Source organism: Clarias gariepinus, chromosome 9 (assembly GCF_024256425.1).
Source record: "Clarias gariepinus isolate MV-2021 ecotype Netherlands chromosome 9, CGAR_prim_01v2, whole genome shotgun sequence".
Classification (NCBI taxonomy): domain Eukaryota; kingdom Metazoa; phylum Chordata; class Actinopteri; order Siluriformes; family Clariidae; genus Clarias; species Clarias gariepinus.
Window position 1 is genome coordinate 32,592,141 of NC_071108.1, and position 21,844 is coordinate 32,613,984.

General features: G+C 43.4%; 1 protein-coding gene across 3 annotated transcripts in view; it reads left to right on the top strand.

Moving 5' to 3' along the window:
• Positions 1-21,844, top strand: part of ncor2 (nuclear receptor corepressor 2) — an 87,929-nt gene that overhangs the window by 5,079 nt on the left and 61,006 nt on the right. For all 3 annotated transcript variants that reach the window (XM_053504658.1, XM_053504657.1, XM_053504659.1), the window contains exons 2-4: positions 15,323-15,525; positions 17,218-17,339; positions 20,580-20,757. In XM_053504658.1, the coding sequence (XP_053360633.1) occupies positions 15,421-15,525; positions 17,218-17,339; positions 20,580-20,757 (405 nt within the window). In that variant the 5' untranslated portion in view covers positions 15,323-15,420. The remainder of the gene's footprint in view (positions 1-15,322; positions 15,526-17,217; positions 17,340-20,579; positions 20,758-21,844) is intronic.

Genomic DNA, 21,844 nt, shown 5'->3' on the forward strand with positions numbered 1-21,844 from the left:
AATCATTTTTTTATTATACAATATTTATTCAAAAAAAAAAAAAGTTCTACCCTGTTGAAGTGGAATACAGTTGTTTGGAAATCATATAGTTATTACTAAAATAATGTCGCACAAGCCTAATCAGGTCTGATACATTTAAAGGTCCCGTATTTTACTATTTCTTCACTTCTCCTCCTCCGAACAAACCGTTTCTGTGTCGGTGTAAATGAGTTCCCGCGGAGCCACGCCCCCTCCAGAGAACAGCAGAGCCGGGCAACATGATACAAAACATGATTACTATATGAGGTCACATCAGGGAGAACTCTAATAGCAGGGAATGTTGAGATCTCACACTATGAACACGTCTGAGAAGTTTATTCAGCGTTATTGACTTTCATTTCCTTTTTTCTTTAAATAATTTATTTATATTTTAATGGTGTCACGTTATGTCTGGAACAAAATTCATGGCTCAGACTCACAGCTGGAGTTTAATTTACTTTCGGCGCTCTGGAGGCTGGTGGGTGTGGGAGGTGCGTACATTGCCGTGAAATTTTTTCAGCCCATCCTCTCGCAGGCCCCTCCAGCTGCTGCATTGCTGACACTTCCAGGAAACTGGAGGCCTGTCAGAATGGGAATAAAAAAAATAAAAAATAAAAAACACTCAAAAAGACCAAAATGACATGCCAGACTGGCATTGAAAATTATACACTGTGTGTGTGTGTGTGTGTGTGTGTGTGTGTGTGTGTGTGTGTGTGTGTGTGCCTGCGAATGACGCAACAGTCATTGGAAACTACAGAGCTAAATTAGTTTGTGTGTATATGTGTATACGGTGTGTGTGTGGTGCAATAAGGTTGGGCAGCTCATCGTGACCTGAGTGGTCATGGCAATGGTGGGGATAAAGGTGAAAGAAAAGCTGATGTCATTGTAAAGCTGTTAGAAACCAAAAATAAAAAAAAATCCGGATAGTGGAAATAGACAGTTGGCATGTTCTGTATTTTTCTATGTAAACTCTTATTAGTGTTTATTAGCGCGCACATAATCATCGCTCCTATTCCTCGGGTTTTTGTTTCCACTTTTACTTCTAGCCCTGCTGAGACATCGACACAACGTTCCATCATTAATTTTTCGTTCCGATCGAGCGCTGGTGTGTAAATGGTTGCAGACTTTGCTGTCGTTCTTCTGTTTTTCTCGTTCTCCTTTCCTCCTTCCCCCCACCCCACTGAAGTGAACTGGGAAATGTTCATGGCATCGTGCACCCTGCCAGCTCTTCAGCGGCTAGACCAGAGTTCCTCACCCTCTTCCATTTCAACCACGCCGTTTGAGTTTACGGCTCTGGCCGCTTATCAGAGCTTTATCCCGAACCCTAAATGAAAGATTATAGAGTGAGAAGTGGACTATAGAGTGCAAAGCGCTTCACACTCTATCTTTCATTTCAACCACGGCAGTAAGTCTGCATACTTCCCTGTTGTCGGTGTTTGTGGAAATGGATTTTTTTGTTTTGAATTTGATGAATTGATTGCACTACCCAATGTACTGACTGGCGTACTGACTGACTAACTGGCGTACTGACTGACTGGCGTACTGACTGACTGGCGTACTTGCGTCCTACCTGATGTACTTGCGTCCTACCTGATGTACTTGCGTCCTACCTGATGTACTGGCTGACGTGCTTGCTGACGTGCTTGCTGACGTGCTTGCTGACGTACTGACTGACGTGCTGGCTGACGTACTGACTGACGTGCTTGTGTGCTGGCTGACGTACTGACTGGCGTACTGACTGACGTGCTTGTGTGCTGGCTGACGTACTGACTGGCGTACTGACTGGCGTACTGACTGACGTGCTTGTGTGCTGGCTGACGTACTGACTGGCGTACTGACTGACGTGCTTGTGTGCTGGCTGACGTACTGACTGGCGTACTGACTGGCGTACTGACTGACGTGCTTGTGTGCTGGCTGACGTACTGAGTGACGTGCTTGTGTGCTGGCTGGCGTACTGACTGGCGTACTGACTGGCGTACTGACTGACGTGCTTGTGTGCTGGCTGACGTACTGACTGGCGTACTGACTGGCGTGCTTGTGTGCTGGCTGACGTACTGACTGGCGTACTGACTGGCGTACTGAGTGACGTGCTTGTGTGCTGGCTGACGTACTGAGTGACGTGCTTGTGTGCTGGCTGACGTACTGAGTGACGTGCTTGTGTGCTGGCTGACGTACTGACTGACATACTTGTGTGCTGGCTGACGTGCTCGAGTACTACCTGACGTACTGACTGACGTACTGATGTACTTGCATACTACCTGATGTACTGACGTACTGGCTGATGTACTAACTGATGTACTTGCGTACTGACTGACGTACTGATTGATGTATCTTATATGCCGCCTGGCATGTACTGACCAGCAAACTGATGATGTTCTGATATAAGGACAGATGTACTGACTGCTGATATACTTATGTACTCAATGTAAGGACTGACATACTGACTGATGTACTGATGTTGTGACTGGTGTACTGACTGAGGTTTCTGCTGTAGATTTGTCTTCAGGAAGGGAAAAGCAGCTGAGTTGGGTTGAGGTCATAATCACTGCCATGCTTACATACTAATTGACCTACGGGTTTACTGGCATGCGTACTTAATCTCGTACTGATGACGTAGTGCTGTGACTGAGCTGTGAGCTGAGAAGATGGACTTTGAAGTGTTCTTTTAAGGAACAGTAAAAACCTAAGTGAAAAGTTAGTGTTATAACCTTGTTTTCTCACTAGATTTATGAACTTGTATTATATAGTTCCATACAGGAATAAAAAAATCCGGAAATGGGGGTCTTGTCTTATTTATTTTATTTTTTTTTCAGTACCGTCCACGATCTCGTATCGCGCTACTCTTAACGATGGCATGAGACTTTAATCATCAGCATGACTTAAGCTGTTTACTGTAATCATCTGTCGACGAGGCCTGTGTGCGAATTAGAAGACCGTACACGCTGTGCACTTCTGGCTTTGTCCTGTTCTCCGTGTCACATAAGACAGCCTGGGGAACAAATAAAGACTGTGGCGTCTTGTTGCCCCGCTTAAGTTTACACTGAGATTAAGAGGAAAGAAAAATACGATCTCTTTACTAAAGCAGGTTTTTTAGGGACATGTTCTCTTAGATCAGGAGAGATCAACATCACCAGAATCCAATGCTGTTGTGTAGAGGAAAAAAAAATAAAAATCTTACGCTACAATTTTATTTACTCTAGCTAATACAACGTGTAATTTGTGGTTACGCCGCATGACGACTTCTACCCCGATTGTAGCCCAGTTAAATTCCTGGTGGTTAACCAGATGGCACAGAAAAAAACAAAAAGAAAAAACAAAACAAAAAAAAACGTTTCACACGGTACCGACTATTCATTTTTTACATTCTTGTTGCTATGGTTACAGCTCCTCCACGGGGACTACAGCAGACGGTTCCATCCGAAAAAAACCGTCAACACTTATTTATTTATTGATGTGGTGACATTAACTGTAGGGAAGTGTGTTTAATGGAAGGAGTCTCCAGTGTCGGAGATGAAGCTGTAAAGACAGAGGAATTTACACTTCACCATTACGTAGCTACAAGCAAATAAACATTATCGTGTGTGAATTTTTATTACTTTATAGTCACTTGATTTTTTTTAAATAATTTTTTTATATAAAAAAATCAGTCGTAAATAAGCGTTACTGATTTCTCTATTACTTATTTGTGATTTATCAGTATTTAAATCTGAGACCTGTACGGATATTTATGAATATTACTGCTTTAGTAGGTTAATGTCACAAAACGGACGTCATTAAGCCATTAATCCTGTACGCGACAGCGGCACTCGAACCTTTACCAAGAGCGTTTGAGTCAAGCAGGGACTTTTGATAGTACTACCTTGTACTAGTTAGAACTTTTTTTTTTTATTTACATTTTTAAAAATATATATAATCCCTTGCTACACTAATGCAATGTTTCACTAGTGTTTGGAGACCATCAAGGTAGAAAGTTCTTTATCAAACTGCCTGCTTCACATCTGAAACGCCGGCCTCCCAGCGACTCCTTTGCATGTGTAACAGTCCTGCAGGGGATGTGGGAATGACTCCCAGCGAGTTCCTGTAACGTGCAAGTGGTGTTGGTGAACGAGTGTGTGTACAGTTTCTACTCAATTTTTAAAGCATTAGATGTTCCACTGGATGAATATTGACAGTGAGCTCCGAGCCACCTCGTCATTCAATCTACGTACAGCTTTTCTTAAAAATTTCGCACTGTTCAAATGTGTCATTGCACTGCAGCCAAGAGTCTCATCATTGTACCGTGCTGGAAGTCTTCTGAAAACGTCAATTGCTTGGACGCCTCCATTCGCCAGAAATGTCCTGGTTTGACTTAAATTAGAACAGCCAGATAGGTGGGTAGATGATGTGTAAAACACGAGATGAAGTGAGCGGTAAATCTGCGTTCTGGGATGTGCGACGTTCCGGATAGAGGCGTATAAATAGCGTCTGCCCCCCTAAAAAAAAAAAAAACACCACCACCACTCAGCGTTTGTAACGCTCCATTATTAACTGGCCGGAGTAGGCGGTGTTCCTGCGCTGGTCTGGTCTCCGTTGTTCACGCTCCCCCGAGTGCTGGCAGCGTTTTTCAGGCACACGGATTTAATCAAACCTTCTGGAAAAGCGTATTTCTCTGTTTTGGCCAGCTCTGTGGGTTGTGTGGAATGTTTAGTGTTACCGATCTGTTTTCTTTCTGCTCATCTCTGTGCTTGATGAGCGCTGACATGAAGAAAACAAGACCGCAGTCTTCTGTGACTGTAATAGTGGCTCTGTTGTGGTACACATCATCACCATCATCGTCATCATCATAATCATGCACTGAAACCAGCAGGGATGCGATCGTCCCGCAGAGTCCAGCCGAGTCGTCGAACATCTCGGTCTCCGATCCGACCCGCAGGAGGTGAGGAGCTCTGATAGCTAACTAAAAATCATTTTTAGCATTTAGCTAAAATATTACTTACACACTGTAATGCTGTACTACGATAAGATGCGAGGCAATTTTTTTTTATGCCGCTAGTTGGACTTCTATCTTCGACTGTAAAGTTATTCACCGCTCGAACCAGCTCGCGATGTGTAAATGCTGTGATCTCATATATCTCTGAGGGATAACATCTTCGGTTAGCCACCGTTGTGACGCTGCTGAAAAAAGTAGGCGGGGCTTGCTCACGCAGCGCACCAGACCGTCTATCCACAAAAAAAAGCCTGATGAGTGCAACCACCTGCGAAACCGTAATGATCCGTAAAAATCTGAACTGTTACATTTTGTTTGCGAACTGCCATGCGCTTGAGTATCAGTGTGTAGTGTATTTGCATCTACATTTGTATTACATTTACATCGTATCTTATTCCTACCTATAATTATAGCTGCTTTACCATCAGGGGTACGACTTCCAACTAGTTATTTTGAAGGCTATCACGTGTTTTCTTCCAAGACCTGCGCCCTTACACACTCTCAGAGTGTTAAATCGAGTTGAAATCCTAACACCAGATTGAGGAGAGGATGATGTCTGTAAATATTTTCTCTGTCGTAGTCAATTTCAATAAAAACAACTGTTGTTCAGCATCTGTTAGTTTCCAACATGAAACGCTCAGCTTCAATCTCCTTTGTTTGTAGCATGCAAACTCTCTCACACTCACTCACTCACTCACTCACTCACTCACTCACTCACTCACACACACACACAGAGTGTTGAAGAGATTCAGCACAGTGGTGCGGAATCATTCTCTCACACACACAGACCAGTGCACACGTATAAATGCTCACTGTGCTCTGCGTAGAAGCACAAATCAGCCTTTATTGAGGTTTCATTGCTGCCCAAGCGGGATTTTGTCGGTGTGATCTGGCAACCCGGGAGGAAAAACACAATGCTCTATTGTGGTTAAACTTTTGTATTGAATCCGAGGTTTAGGTCACGTGCAAAACTGAACTCTGGGAACTCCGGGATGCGTACGGATCGCGGGGCAACTCCGGTCTGTAAGCCGAGCCAGTAATGATCCAGTACCGAGCTGGACCCAGCGGCATTCCGGACACACACAGACACACACACACACACACACACACAGGCGAGTGTGTGGGTGGTTTAAGGCTGATGGGGGAAACGATGGAATTCTCAGCGTAGGAAAAAGCGACTCTGTCTCACACTTCCCAAGTCTCCCCGGTCCCATTGTTTTTTCGTTCACACAGGCCTCAGTGGAACCCACAGACCCTGGACGTGTTGTTTTTACCCTCAACTCGGATAATTAATTTCCTCCCAGTCGCTCATGTGTCCTTGTGTGTTGCACGAAAGGCCCCCCCAACACACACACACACACACCTTTTCCCATCAGCACAAACGACAGCGACTTTCATTAGTCGTTATGAGAATGGATTACTCTGCAGTCACATGATCTCTGGTTATAGATAAACAGAAGGACATAATGGATTCAGGTGCTTCGGGATGATCTGTGCGTGCGTGCATGTGTGTGTGTGTGTGTGTGTGTGTGTGCGCGCGTGTGTATGTGTGTGTTCCCGGCTGCGCAGTGGAGTGTTGAGTCATGTGGCAGGCTGCCAGCGGGTTACTGGAAGAGGAGTCGTGTTTTCTATCAGCCCGCGTGTCCTCAATATCAGCGGCGGGAATCGAGGCCGGCGACGAGCCGTGTCCGCTTGGAATAGATTTACACCGCGGCTGAGTCAAGTGCTGCGCTACGATTGGTCTGGAGGTGATGATGCGTTTCCTGTAGCGGCGGCAGCTGCTGTAATTCAGACGATTTACACCACTTCGGTCCACCATCAGTTTGATCGAGCATGACCTACTTTATTCTCTGTGTGTGTGTGTGTGTGTGTGTGTGTGTGTGTGTGTGTGTGTGTGTGTGTGTGTGTGTGTGGAGGGATATTAGTAATGGAGTGTTATTGTTCAGTGTGGGGGTGGGGGTGATGATGATGATGATGATGATGAAGTCACAGTTATAAGATGCTGGTTGTGAATTGGTCACACCTGAACAAACAGCTCAGAGAGACAGACAGATGGGACATAACACTGCTGCCAGACCCTCTGTCTGTCTCTCTCTGTCTTTCTCTGCCTGCATGTCTCTTTCTCTCTGTTTCTCTGTCTCGTCTGCCTCTCTCCATCTGTCTCTCTGTCTGTCCTTCTGCTGTCTATCTGTACCTCTACCGGTCTCTCTTTCCATCTCCTCACTCTCTGTCCCTGTCTCTCTGTCCCTGTGTTTCTCTTCCTGTCTCTCTGTCCATCCTCCTCTCTCTCTCGCTCTCTCTGTCCATCCTCCTCTTTCTCTCTCTGTTCCTGTCTGTCCATATCTCACTGTCCCATCTGTCTCTCTGCTGGTGTCTCTGTTCCGTTGCCTGCCTGCCTGTCCATCTGTCTGCCTGTCCCTCTGTCCATCCTCATCCTACCCTCTTTTCTTCTCTCTCTCTCTCTGTCATTATGTCTCTGTCCTTGTCTGTTAATATTTCACTGTCCACCTATCTGCCTGTTGGTGTCTCTGTTCCGTTGGCTGTCCAGCTGCCCATCTGTCTGCCTGTCTTTCTGTCCATCCTTATCCTCATCCTCTGCTTTCTTTCTCTCTCCCTCTCTCTTTCTTTGTCCTTGTCCTTATGTCTTCCTGTCCTTGTTTGTCCGTATCTCACTGTCCATCTGTCTGTCTGCCCGTCTCACTGTCTGTCTATCTGTTTGACTCCCTTTGTATTTCTGCCTTACTCTCTCTGTTTCTCTGTCTCTATCTCTGTGTACGTGGGACAGAGTGGTGGACACCTCAGGTCCTCAGGTTTTCAGTCGTAATGAAGGCTGAATGATTTTCAGATGAAGAGGATCAGAGGCGTGGTGCCGCACTTCGCGGCGCAGCGTAGCGCGAGAGCCGACCCGCTCGGTGAACATATACATTCCACGACGCTAAGTGGGGGGGTCGAAGGTCTTGAGCGGCGTAATTTTATTTTCTGCTCCAGCGACGCTGAAAAATAACCGTCTGAAGCTGAGCGGCGCACAAAAGGGCCGAGACGTCCTCTGCTTTCACTACACACACTTTTATTGCAGCGCTCCGAGCGTGTTTGTGTGTGTGTAGAAGTCAGCGAACATGGCTGTGTTCAAGAGGCACAGATACCTGATGCGCTCTTATTGTTTCCTTTGTTTTTTTCCTATGACTGTCTCCGTGTCATCTGTGTAAACTCTTTTACGTTGCTATTTGTTTGTTTATTTATTTACTACTTTGTGAGGGAACTGTCGTACTCCTAGTGATTTTCTGATACTCTCGTCCCTCTGTCCTCTCCTCGGTCCTCTCCTCAGATTCCTGTGTGTGTATACGACACAGGCCCTAAAGAAAGGATGTGAAACATTTCTCTCTCTCTCACACACACACACACACTTATGAGAGAGGGGAGGATTAATGCAGATTATCCCTTGCTGAGTGACGAGTCATTCACAGCACTCTTATGCAACACACATGCCTGTGTGTATATATGTGTGTGTATATGTGTGTGTGAGAGAATTCAATCTTGCATTTTTTCTGCCCTTTCCTGTGGCAACGAGTCTGTGTGTCATTGTGAGTGTGGATTCTGTCTTTACATGCTGTCCTTTTCTGTCCCTCTCTCCCTGTCTCACTTTGTTTCTCTCCCTGTGTCTCTGTTTGTCGTCTCTTTCTGTATGTCTTTATCTCTTTATGTCTTACTCTCTGTGTGTGTGTGTGTGTATGTATATGTATGTATGTATGTATGTATGTATGTAATATAATATAATATAATGTAATGTAATGTATGTGTGTGTGTGTATGATGTTTGAATGCTGTAAAGAGAGGAGTGTCAGAAGGCCAGACAGCTGTCCCTGACATTTAACCTTAAGTGACCTCCAGGGGTCAAATCTCACAAAGCTCCACAATAGTGGACAGAAAGAGCAAGAGAGTGCGAGTGAACCTACGCACACACGCAAACATCATGGAGAACCTTACCAACAGTGATGACCAACTGATGTGGAATTAACTCTGTGTGTGTGTGTGTGTGTGTGTGTGTGTGTGTCTGTGCGCGCAGTAAGCAGGATGTGTGGTTAATGATCCTGTATTGAAACATACTGACAGACGAAAATAGCCAACAAATTCTTTAGAGAATCACGGTCTTTAAAGAAGTGTGTGTGTGTGTGTGTGTGTGAGAGTGACACAGTGAGTTGGAATGTTTCTGGGCCACTTGGCAGGCTCGAGGCTGATGAATGAAAGGCCGTAGCGCTGTGACAGCGGCTGATTCTCTCTGAGATCTGCTCATCACATGTTCACCGAAACATCAGTGAAGTAAGAGTGTGTGTGTGTGTGTGTGCGCGCGTGTGTGTGTATCAGAGAGAAAAAAGACAGAGCCAAACACTCTCCAGAGTCATTTTCTCACCGGGTGTTTACGATTAGCGTGTTTGTAGCTGGAGCCGCGCTCGGTGCTGTAATTGCGTAAGCGGCCGTGTTCAAGGACGGAGAGGCGGGTCCATGAGGGCAGAGCTTCACCACAGGCATGTGCAGTGTAACGCTTTACTTCCCTTATACACCACCACCACCACACGTTTACATTCCTAGCGACCTGTAAAAAGCTCAGAGGGTTCGCTGGGACGAGGACTTGCGCAAAAACAGTGTGTTTTTTTTTTTAATTCATTTATCATTCATCATCATCATACATCATTAATTTATTTTTGATGTTTATAGTTGGGGTGGTAAAATGTAGCAGTTCCTTTATAATCCTGCAGGTGGTGCACTCTGAGCTATCCACACATTAGCAGACAGAACATCATCCAGTGTGGGAGGAGCAAAGTGTTTATTATTAAAGTTTATTTTAACATTGTAACAAACAAACAAAAAAGGTAATATCGATTTGTGATATTTAGAAAATCGTGATACAGACTCGCGATAAAAATGTAATCAACGCAGACGTATTGTGATAATATCGTTTCGTGAGTCCCATCCATATATATTTGCTTAGATTGTTTAGAAATAAAAATAATAATAATTTTGGGATATTTATTATATACAGTATTTTATTTAATCCATTTAAGGTTACATTTCAAACACTCATCTTTGAGGAGCATAAATTTAATTACCAACATCGCAAAAACAATTGTGATCTTTATTAAATCTATTAGGAACTTATTTATCAGTTGTTAATACGGATGTCATAGAAAGCAAATCCAGAACAAATCTACCCCGGCAGAACAAAGCTACTCCTTTGGAAACGAGTGAGCATTATATACTTATATTAACACGAAGGATAACGTAGCTATTGTAACATTATAACTGCTTATCTGGCGGTAATAAAACTCCATGCTCAAGGGGGCGACAGAAAGCAACGTTATTCTCCATATCATGTGATCTGTTTGTGAACGCCGGCAGATAGCTCCTTGCTATGTGTAAAAAAGTGCTTTTACGTCATGTCAGTTTCGTCATGATTTTCAGCTTTATTTGCCTTTTATGGGTTTTTTTTTTTGGTAGGTGTCGCTATGAGCAAATCAGCTTTCTGGTGTTTACCGCTAATTAAAGTTTAGCTCACGCACGTGGTTCTGTAGAGAACTCGGCGCAACAGAATGATTTAGGTGAGGATTATTATTTTTAATTTTAGTTTTCTGCCCTAGTTCTGTTCCTGGATCTTTAATTCCGAGTCGCTGTGTGTTAAATGCTTAGCTGATTTGCCTTGTGTGTCGAATTGCTAATGGTGCATTTAAGTGTTGTGCAAGCTCACGCTAATAGGTAGTGACGTTCCGCGAGACGTTTTCATCCTCACGCTGCTGTAAACACCAAAACGCGGCCCCGCTGCCAGTCGCAACGTATAAACTCAACGCCACGGGGTTTCTGACTGCAGCTTTAAATCATGCAGTAGTGTACTTAATTGTACTGCCACTTATGTAAGTGTGTAAAGAGAGAGAGTGCTAATCCTAGCTCATTAGCCCAAGTGCATCAGCGTCTCCTCCTCCTCCTTCTCTCAGTGTTGTGCACCGTGTGGTTTTTCATATAATTAGCTCTCTGAGTGGGATCTGGGCTGTAAAACGTCGAGACGGTGAAAGACACAGGAATCGATCCCAATAAAAACAAAAGCCTGCATTTCTTTCAGTGCATCCGTGTGTGTGTGTGAGAGAGTGGGGAAAAAGCAACTCTGTTTTTAATTGCAGAGGAGTGTGTGAGTTTGAAATACGGGTGATTGGAATAGTGATATAGTCATGTGTGTGTGAGGCAGAGAGGCGAGATGAAACATGAGCACAAGATGCGGCGAGATCTCAGACGTGCTCGATAATCTCCGGAGAGAGGAAAGATGGAGAGCGAGTGAGCGCTGTGACATAAACCCTAGAGATAAAGAAAAACGATCTGAAATGTCCCGCATTCAGCACCGACGTCTCATCTGAAAAATTCCAATACAATCTAATCGAAAAGGTGCTAATATTTCATTTCCTCTTCCTTTTATCACGAATCAGTTGATAAAAAGAGAAAGCAGTGACGATCTGTGTGAGATAAAAAGACTGCTGCTTGTCGCACACACAGTGCACAAGTCAAAGTTGCCCACTCAAAGGGATTAACGAGATAAAAATCATTAATCAATTCTCAGAACAATAAACAAGATCAAACTACCTACTCCAAACATTTAACGAGATAGAATTGTCCATGCCGAACAACAAACGAGATATAATTACCCACACTAAACGAGATGAAATTGTCTGTGCCAAACAGTTAAGAAGATAAACATTACGAAAGAGTCGACGAAATAAACATTGGCAGCGGTGAACATTTAACAAGATAATTACCCATGCTAAACAGTTAACAAGACAAAATTACTCCCGTCAAACAATAAACAAGATAAACCTCCCCTTGCAGAGCCATTAGTGAGATAAAACTACCCAGGCCAAGAAAATAAATGAGATACTCAGTTTTATCAGTTAACGAGATACAACTACCCACAGCAAAGGATAAACGAGATAAAAAAATAACCAGTGTTCAATTATCAGCTTCAGTTATCAGCTTTGAACATTTGACGAGATAAAATTGCCCACAGCAAAGAAGAAACAAGATAAGAATTTGAATATTTAACGAGATACAGTTAACCACAGCAAAAAAAAAACAAACAAGATAAAATTTGCCACACCAAACAGTTAACGAGATAAAATTATCCGTTTCGAACAGTTAACGAAATAAAACTGCTCCTGGCAAAGAATAATGGGGATAAAATTACCCTCGCCGAACAGTTAACGAGAGAGAACTACCCATGCCGATTGGTTAACGACAGAAACCAGACAATTCACTGAAATCTTAAACAGCACAGTCACGGTATTTTCATGGAAAAGATTTAGAAACAACAACAAAAAAAAAACGGTTTGTTTACTAAAAATAAGTATTGAGTCACAAGCACTGACTTTTTAACAGAATGTAAATATATTGGTTTGTTTGTTTATTGTTTTATTTGGCATGAGGAAGTATTTGTTACTTCCTGCGTGCGTGCTTGCGTGTTACTGACCATGCGGCGGTGTTGGAAATGTTTTGTTACTTCCTGCACCGCTGCTGTAACGGAGCCTTGAAAGAGAAAGTGGGAGAGAGAGGGAGGGAGGGAGGAAAGAATGGAGAGAGGGAGTGAGCGGGAGGAAGAGAGAGAGAGAAGGGTGAATGAGTTCATCTGTGCTGCTGGCAGACGGCCAAGTGCTCTTGCCTGTGGGTGTTTGTATCCGTGCCAGGGCATGTGTTTCCCCTCCTGTCTGTGTTTATTCTCTCTCTCTCTCTCTCTCTCTCTCTCTCTCATTCCGCAGCAGTACTTTGTCTTTGAGCCCTTTGAGTGAATTTAATCCACCTCTCTCTCCCTCTCCCTCTCTCTCTCTTTTTCTTCCACCATCCATGGTAACCAAAGCATTAATCCATAATAAAAGAATGTCCCCCCTCCTCTCTTTTTCTCTCCTTCTCTCTTTTTCTCTCTCTGTCTCACACACACATTACTACCTTTCTCTCATTCCACAGAATTTCTTTAGTCCGTGTTTGAGTAATTTTTTTCCCTCAGTCATCTCTTCCTCTCCCTCTCTCCGTTCGAGTTGGAGTGTGAGACTGCACTACAAACACTGTTTTCAGCTTCATGTCAGCCTTCATCCTCCTCCTGCTGTAAAAAGGCACCCAGGTGATTCTTTCTACCTCAGATAAAGGTTCTGCGCGGACTCCGTGCTCTCTCTTTCCCTGTTAAAAAGCTGCGAGTGTGAGGAATCAGCGCTCACGGATAATAAAATGAGTCTGTCTGTCTGATCGTCCCTGTCTGTTGATCAAGGATCTGTCTAACAGGTTCTTTTTTTCTATAGATTGGATATGTTAGTGTTTTTATTAGCAATACCTTTTGTTTGATCTTCCTTTATCTAATATTTTTCTCTTCTCTCTGGATTTATGTCTGATGGCCAGGTCTGTTTTCATTTGGTGTTGGCTAGTAATGTTTCGTTTAGATATACAAGTCTGTCTGTCTGTCTGTCTGATTGTTAATATTTCTGACCTACTGTCAGATTCAATGGTATGTAGTCTTGTGTAGTTTTCTGGTGTGTTCTGCAGCTCTGTGGTCTTAGTGGACGTGGTCATATTTCCTGGAATGAGGATACACACCACCTGACTTAACCCTGTCTGTTTCACTATGAGGCTGTCTGTCTCTCCGACCTTCTGACTGTATCTGTCTCAGTCTCTCAGACTTTTTTAGACAAACTGTCTGACTTTTGGTCTCTCTGACTGTCTGTCTCTCAATCTTTCTGTCTGTCTGTTACTCAGACTCTGTCTCTCTGACAGCCTGTCTGAGAGAGTCTGTCTCACTGTTTGTATCTGTATAAGTATCTGTCTGCCTGTCAGTCAGAAAGTCACAGACCAAAATTAAGACAATTTATATTTGTGTATGTTTTTTTTTTCCCTCTGACTGCTGGTCTATTTGACCTTCTGTCTGATTTTTTTAATGAATTATGTTTTACAAAGTCTGTCTGTATCTGACTTCTATCTAAGGGAAAAAAAAACATGCTGACGCAATTAAAAACCAATATCGCGGTTCCTGAAGAACTGTGAGTTATTCGACAGAATTAAACACCTACACGGTTACTATCACCAGTAAACCCAGATTGGAGGAATGTAAGGATCAGAAACTCCCCCAGCTTCCTTTCCTCTGTTTCACAGAAATTTAGATTTTTTTTCCACTGATATCTTCAGCACTCACCAAGTTTCTCGCAAGAACCCAGAAAGAACACTTAGCCGATAAAACTTAGCTAAACGAGGAACGTTGTGTCGGCGGTGTTCTGGTTTTTGTCTCAGTCCACGATCCTGTCGTTTTTACTGGCTTTTTATCGCTTTAACGTGTCTCAGAATAATGGCTCGTTTTTCAGCCTGTGACATTTGCTCGAGCTGAACTGTAATAATCAAAACACGCAGGTGCTTTTCTTTGTTCTGCGCTGCACTGACAGTGTATTAAATCTGCTTGGCTCAGCCGGATCTGCTCGGTGTGTCTGTGTGTGTATTTATAGCATATAAAAATGTGCTGACTCTTGCTCTTTTTCTGTCTCTCTCGCTCTCTCTCTCGAACCTGCACTCTAAAGCGCTTGTGCAGAATTTTGGCATAGAGATGCGAAGAATCTCTCGTATCTCTCTATGTGGCGAGAGATTATTTGATGTCGGTGTGTTTGCGGCTTCAGAGGCTTCAGAAAACATATCTGGGGAGATTGACATACACAAACAGTATCTGAGTAAATCGAGGCAGTGAATCAGTGAGTCAGCTCAGTGTTCCCGAGTGAGTCGACTCTATTGAATCAAACACGGCATGTAGGGCGTTTTTAATTAATTTTTAATAAATTTTTTATTTATTATTATTTTTGTTTAGATCTGACCTGGTAAACTGACTACACTGTAACAAAAATAGCAGAGATGGTTTTTGGAAGAATTTGGCCAACAAATCTCAAAAATAAACACACCCAGTTCTTATTGAATTAAATGAAATGATCAAATTAGCGTTTAACGCTCGGTAATAATAATTAAAAAAAAAAGTTCCTCTACGCTTTCGCCCTTTTTTACCCCCTCTATATTTTTGTGTTTTAAAATCAAACTAGCAAAGGAATCAGAAGAATAAATTTCACTTTGTTTCTGTAAATGTGTTGGATTTGGTGGATGGTGCGTCTCTCTCTCTCTCTCTCTCTCTCTCTCGCTCTCTGTCTCTCAACCATCCTATCCTAGATAATGAGTCTCATCTTTTCAGAATTTCAATTTTTTTTTTCTTCTTTTTTTTGTTTTTTAAAGATTAATCTGTTGTTGACTCCCACACGTTCCTCTCCATCTCATCTCTTTGCTCCTCTCCCTTCAGGTTGCTGTTAACTGTCAGGACTCGATTCCCAAGAATGGTCAGCGTGCATAGAGCAGCCACACCCACTTCCTGCGTGTAGTGAAAGTCCCGTCGTCAGCATGTCGTCTCACCCGCAGCCGGTGCCCCAGAGCCGGAGAGCGGTGGAAGCCCGACACCTCCCGAGCGCGGCCGGCCTTCCTATGCAGTTATCCCGCGCTCACACGGTAATGAGGTTGTGCGTGCAAAAGTTTGTGCACCACTGTGGCTGATGAGTTGTTACAAACAAATCAGCTTCAGACGAAATGATTGATTGATGTCATTAATAAAGCAGTGAGTAAAACGGGTAACGGCATTTGCAAAAGAATGTGCGCCCTTCCGGTTCCAGTTATGTGAAAGGATGTTTCCACGCAGTCGGTCAAGAAGCTGGAAAGAGAGAGAGTTTCACAACATGACGGCGATCAGGAGTCTGTGTGAGGATCTTAAACACGCAAGGAAATAATATACAGTTCTGTGAATAAGTATTTGCCCTGTGTTTTTATTTTAATATTACATAGAAATAACCTAAGGAAATACAAAATGCAATGTTTAAATAATGATTTTATTTATTTAAAGGGGGCAAAAAATTTGGCCCTGTGTGAAAAAGTAATTGCCCCCTCCCAATGCAATATCATATATAAACTGTGATTTAAAAAAAATAAAAAAATAATAGACAAATTGTTTTTTGTTGGAAAGCTTACGAAGCGAGTTCTGTGAATGCTGCTGTAGTGTCTCACTCGGAAGGGTGCCTAAACTTCTGCACACATCTCTGGTTTGTTGTTGCAATCTCAGAAACCTTGCCTAAGAAAAAGGATTTTTGCCTGAGGTGCGTCGTAACCATGGCAACATCCTTCCTCACTCAGAACGATTTCCGATCTAGATTAGATTTACGATCGTCTTTAAAATAATAAAGTTGTAATATTATTGTTAATAATGAAAGAGAAGATGACTTGCTTCCTTGGAGGCCGTTTGTGTGTGCGTGTGTGTGTGCGCGCACTCTGACTGTACCAGTTAATGCTCTTCCCTGTAAGGCGACACTAATCTTTCTGTAAACAGGTTTTGGACGCAGCGCTTCTTTTTCCCAGCACTGGCTGTAGAGTTGAGTCAGGAACACCGCCGGCTGTGTTCCTCCGCGCTCTCATCAGTCAGGGTCTAAGATTGCGCTGACACACCGGCCGACTGGTCCTACTGGTCCTACTGGTGTTATTGGTGTTACTGTTGAAAGAGCACGTTCACTTTAACAGTATAACCTAACCCTGGTCTCAAGTGCTTTATAGCCGTATAACGCACGGCGTCTTGACGTCGAATATCCAGTTAAGGAAGAAAAGCCTGGCATAAAATAACATCGCCTTCAAAACTATTTCAAAACTAGGCAGTGACGTCAGGATCTCCACTCTGATTGTTCGGAAGGTGTTAATCAGTTTATTTATTTATTAAAGTTTTTTTTTTAAAAACAGCAGGTCACAGGTTTTTACAGTGTTCTGACACACTATCGTTTCTATGGTAACGGCTCGTTCACAGGGACTGTCCGTGGGAGGGGATATTTTCTGACACGGTTTCTTGAGAACAGGCTGCCATGATGGTGGTGATGATGATCGTTATCTAACCCTTTATAACTGATGAAATAATAAAAAAAACAACGCTTTTGCTCTGGCGTTAGACGACTACAATGCTACAGGTCGTGTTGCCATGGCAACGCAGGCCCGACTCACACCCTCATCATGCATCATCACATCAGTGTGTCGCCGATTGGTTGCCTGTGACGTCACGTTGTTGCGTAATGTTTAGAAATTATTCCAGAGAGTTGATCTTGATTTAAAATGTAAAAATCAAAGATGTATTAAATGTAATGGTGTGTGTTTTTTGTGTGTGTCGAGCAGGATGTCGGTATTGTGGACTACCATGCCCGGGACTTTGGATCCCATCTCTCGCACGGAGTTCTCACCCAGTCTCACCGCCGGAGACCATCCCTGCTGTCGGAGTTTCAGCCCGGGAGCGAGAGGTAAACAATATCTTTAAGCATCACGATACCATGTTGTAGAGACGTTACGAAGCAGAGGAGAGTGTTGGGAGTGAGTAGGTGGGCAGGGCACAGGGCAAGTATTACTCGAATAAACAAATATACAAGTCCAAGTACTCTTTTTTTTTTTTATAGGTAAAAAAAAAACAAAAAAAAACAACAAACAAAACTCACCTCTCCAACCAGACACCCTTTGTTGTTATGTGTCTTGAAGGAAAGGCAATTCATGTGATTATGCCTAATAGCCACCAGATGGCAAAATTCCTGCATCAAATACTGCACACCACTTAAGTGAGTAGTGAAGTAGAAGTACAGATGATGATTGCTGTATTATAGAGCAGAGAAAAAGTAAAAGAAAAAAAAAAAGTCCTCTAATAAAACAAAGTAAGAAAGATTACTTATATGTACTTAAGTACAGTAACGCAGTTTATGAGATGTATTACCGGGAACGCATGAGGAGGTCGCAACCTTTCCTCATCTCTCTTTCTGTCTCTGCATGATGGCTAGAACTAAAACCTGTAAAGCGTGTGCCTCTGATCAGGGTTCTGGAAAAGAAGTGCATTAATCGCTTTTCTTTATAAATGTGAGTGTGATGCAGGCGAGCGGTGCGCGCCGAGTAACCGCTTCCAGTGTAAACAGTCTCTGTCAGAAAAGAGTGAAAATTGATGAGGGGGAAAAAGTTGGATATTTACAGCTAAGCTGGAGCGACGTGATGAAGCGTCTGTTTAACGTCAAGTCAGGAAAGCGAAAAAAAAAAAACACCTCGGAAACCACACACACACACACGCACACACACACACACGCTCGGGATTTGGTTTAGTGCGATAGGGAAGAGACCGTGCTGGTGTGGAGTTAATTTCCTGCTTTTGTTTGTTTGTTTGTTTATCTATTTGCTGAAATTAAAGAATTAGAATTAAACACTAAGGATGAGTGTGAGGTGTTTGTGAGCTGTGTGTGTGTGAGAGCTCTTCTCAGACCTTATTCACTATTTCACCATGTATTCAGAGTAACACACAGTTTCAGATCCTTGCATAAGCATTGTGTAAGAGCCGCCTCTCACATGCACGCGTACACACACACGCACAGGCACAGGCATACCGTTTTTCCTCTAGTTAATGCAGGGAGGCAGACAGGGAACTCCAGTGCCAAATACAGTTCCATCTGACGCCTAAAGAAAGAGAGACAGGCAGACAAGAAGAGACGGGGACAGATTGAGGGGCGAGAGACAGACGGAGAATCGCAGGGAGATGGGGCGAGAGACAGACGGCGAGTCGCAGGAAGATGGGGCGAGAGACAGACGGCGAGTCGCAGGGGGACGGGGCGAGAGACAGACGGCGAGTCGCAGGGAGACGGGGCGAGAGACAGACGGCAAAAGACAGACGGCGAGTCGCAGGGAGACGGGGCGAGAGACAGACGGCGAGTCGCAGGGAGACGGGGCGAGAGACAGACGGAGAGTCGCAGGGAGACGGGGCGAGAGACAGACGGCAAAAGACAGACGGCGAGTCGCAGGGAGACGGGGCGAGAGACAGACGGCGAGTCGCAGGGAGACGGGGCGAGAGACAGACGGCAAAAGACAGACGGCGAGTCGCAGGGAGACGGGGCGAGAGACAGACGGCGAGTCGCAGGGAGACGGGGCGAGAGACAGACGGAGAGTCGCAGGGAGACGGGGCGAGAGACAGACGGAGAGCGGCAGGGAAATAATGCACGTGTCATAATTCATGAATTATCAAGGCGTGGGGGGCAATTACTTTTTCACATAGGGCCAGATAGGTTTTAACAGCATTTTTTTTTTAAATGAATAAAATCATTATTTAAACATAACACATTATCTTTATAAAATATAAAAATTTGTTTAATTGAAATCATTCAAGTGTGAGAAAAATAGTAAAAAAAAAACTAAAAATAGGAAATTCTTTTTCATGGGACTTCAGATGGATAAAGATATGGAGAGAGAAAGGGAGAGAAAGAGAGACCGAAAGGGGGTGAGAGAAATATCTGGAAGGTGAGAAAGGATGGATAGATATTTCTAGAAGAGGAGAGAGAAAGAAAGGAAGCAGAGAGAGAGATGTGAGGTGTGTAGAGAGAGAGAGAGAGATGAAAGCTGTACTATGATGATATGATGATGTGATTATACAATTGTCAGGCTGCTATGGAGACCTGCGGTGGTGAAAGTGTGTGTGTGTGTGTGTGTGTGTGAGTTTGACATAATTAGGTCAGGCAGTGTTATAAATGTCTGATCTTTGCCGAGCATCACCTAAGCCATAGTAAATATGAAAAAACCCACACACACACACACACAGAGCTCCTGGCACTGAGGCAGCAGGCAGGAGCGGTTTCCTAAGAATAGCGGTTAACAGCGCACTAAGGCATGCTGGGTATTTGGAGGTGAGCCAGCCAGATGAGAAGCGATCATAACGTGTACAAAGCGACTCTATGTACTATGTAGTGAGGAAACACACACACACACACCTGTACACTCCTCTTACCTGCTCATTAGAGATGGAGAAAAATCAATTCAGTTCTGAATCCTGATTGTTTTCTGCAGTGATCAACGTAACGCTGACTCCAAAAACTTTTTTTTATAAACTATATTTACTAGGGATGCACCGAAATTTATAGCATTATCGGTTTCGGCCGAAACGTAAGAAAGCGCCGAAAATAAAAGCCGAAATTGTCGCCACGCCTCTCCCATCCTCCCGTCTCGTTCGCGCTGTCATTATGCATCAAACACGGAGTATGTCGGCGGTTTGGAAGCACTTCAGAGTTTCAGATGAAGACAGCAAAGTTGCAATATGCAACATTTTTTTAATACAAACAAAAATAAAATATTTTAAACATGTTTTTTAATGAAGCCATTTTCGGTTTCGGTATCGGTTTTCGGCCAAGTGCATCCAAAAATTTCGGTTTCGTTTTCGGCCCAGAATTTTCATTTCGGTGCATTTCTAATTTTTACATTTATAATTGAGCAGAATTAACTGGTTTCCAGCCGATCAGCCTCAACAGAAACACATTTTTATGTCTAGAACACAATCGCGCGCACACACAATAAAAGCCTCCGATCTGTCTCTTTGAGTGAATTCGTCTCAAACTCACACATTACACATATATAAAAGCGTGATACTTCTGGAATCTACAGTTCTTATTGGCACCAAGTGATTACATCATTTCCTGTAATCGATTTCCTCCTCACGTCTAATCACGGTATGTCTCATTTCCTTTCAGAGGCGTTGAGCCCCACGTGCGGTACGAGCAAGTGTATCTGCAGGACGTCAGCGGCCAGTCGGAGGTGGAGTACGGAGAGATAAAGCGTCCTCGTCTGGACATGGGGGCCGAGTCTCTAATGCGCCACCCATCTCAGCGTCTGCCTCTGCCTCTAGGCGGAGCCGAGGACGTCGTCAAGGTCAGTGATCTCGGCCAGGACATGAGCCGAGAGGCTAACGAGCTTAACGAGCGTGTACAGCTAGCCTGCAGGAAGTTATACCTGTTCACCAGTCACATGTCCCGTCCACACTTTGAGTTCAAAATGATTCTCTCTCTCTACATGTGCTTCTCTTTTTTGACCTGTCTCTTTTTTTCTCTACGTTTCATCTTTCCCTCTGTCTCATTCTCTACACCTGTCTTTCCATTTTTGTCAGTTATGTTTTTTGTCCTGTTTTGTGCTTTTACTTTTTCACCCTTTTTTTCTTTGTCTTGATTTTTCTCTCACTCTTTTTTTATAACTCTTTTTCTTTGTTTCATTTTTTTGTCTTTGTTGTTTTCTCTTGTTCTCTTTTCACTTTTTCTGTCTCTCTCTTCCTCTTTCTCTTTCACTTCGTCTTGCGCTCTCTCTCTCTTTAAACAACGTTTTTTATTTATTTATTTTCAAATTATACAGAAAAAACACAAACACATCAAAAGAGAACACAAAACCAAACCCCTCTAACACCAGACAAACACAAAGATGCCATAACAATCAGATGTCCATAAATTTTTTTAAAAATAATAAGTAATTTTCCCCACACCCTTTCTTTACAGTACAACATTACATGTGCTCATACCTTCAGCAAACGTTAAGAAAGGCTGCCAAATATTATAAAATGTTGCCAGTAGACCCTCTAACTGTATACCTGATTTTCTCCAGCTTAATGCAGTACACTTCCATCACTTCCCTTATCCAGCGACTAAATGTTGGTCCTTCCCAATGTTGGTCCCGTCAATATCGGTCTCCTAGCCAGGAGGGAGCAGAAGGCCAATATCTTAATTTTCCTTTGGATAAAGCTAGTGTTTTCTGGGGGCACACCAAACAAGGCAATAAATGGAGATGGCTCTACTGTCTCTCCAAATAGTCCAGAAAAGGTCTCAAAAATATTGGTCCAGAACATGTAAAGATTTGGACAAGTCCAGAACATCTGCAGCAGAGTTAAAGGAGCCTGTCTGCATCTGGCACATGTGGCGTCTGTATCAGTTTTAATCTTAGAAAGTCTGACTTTTGACCAGTGTAGACGATG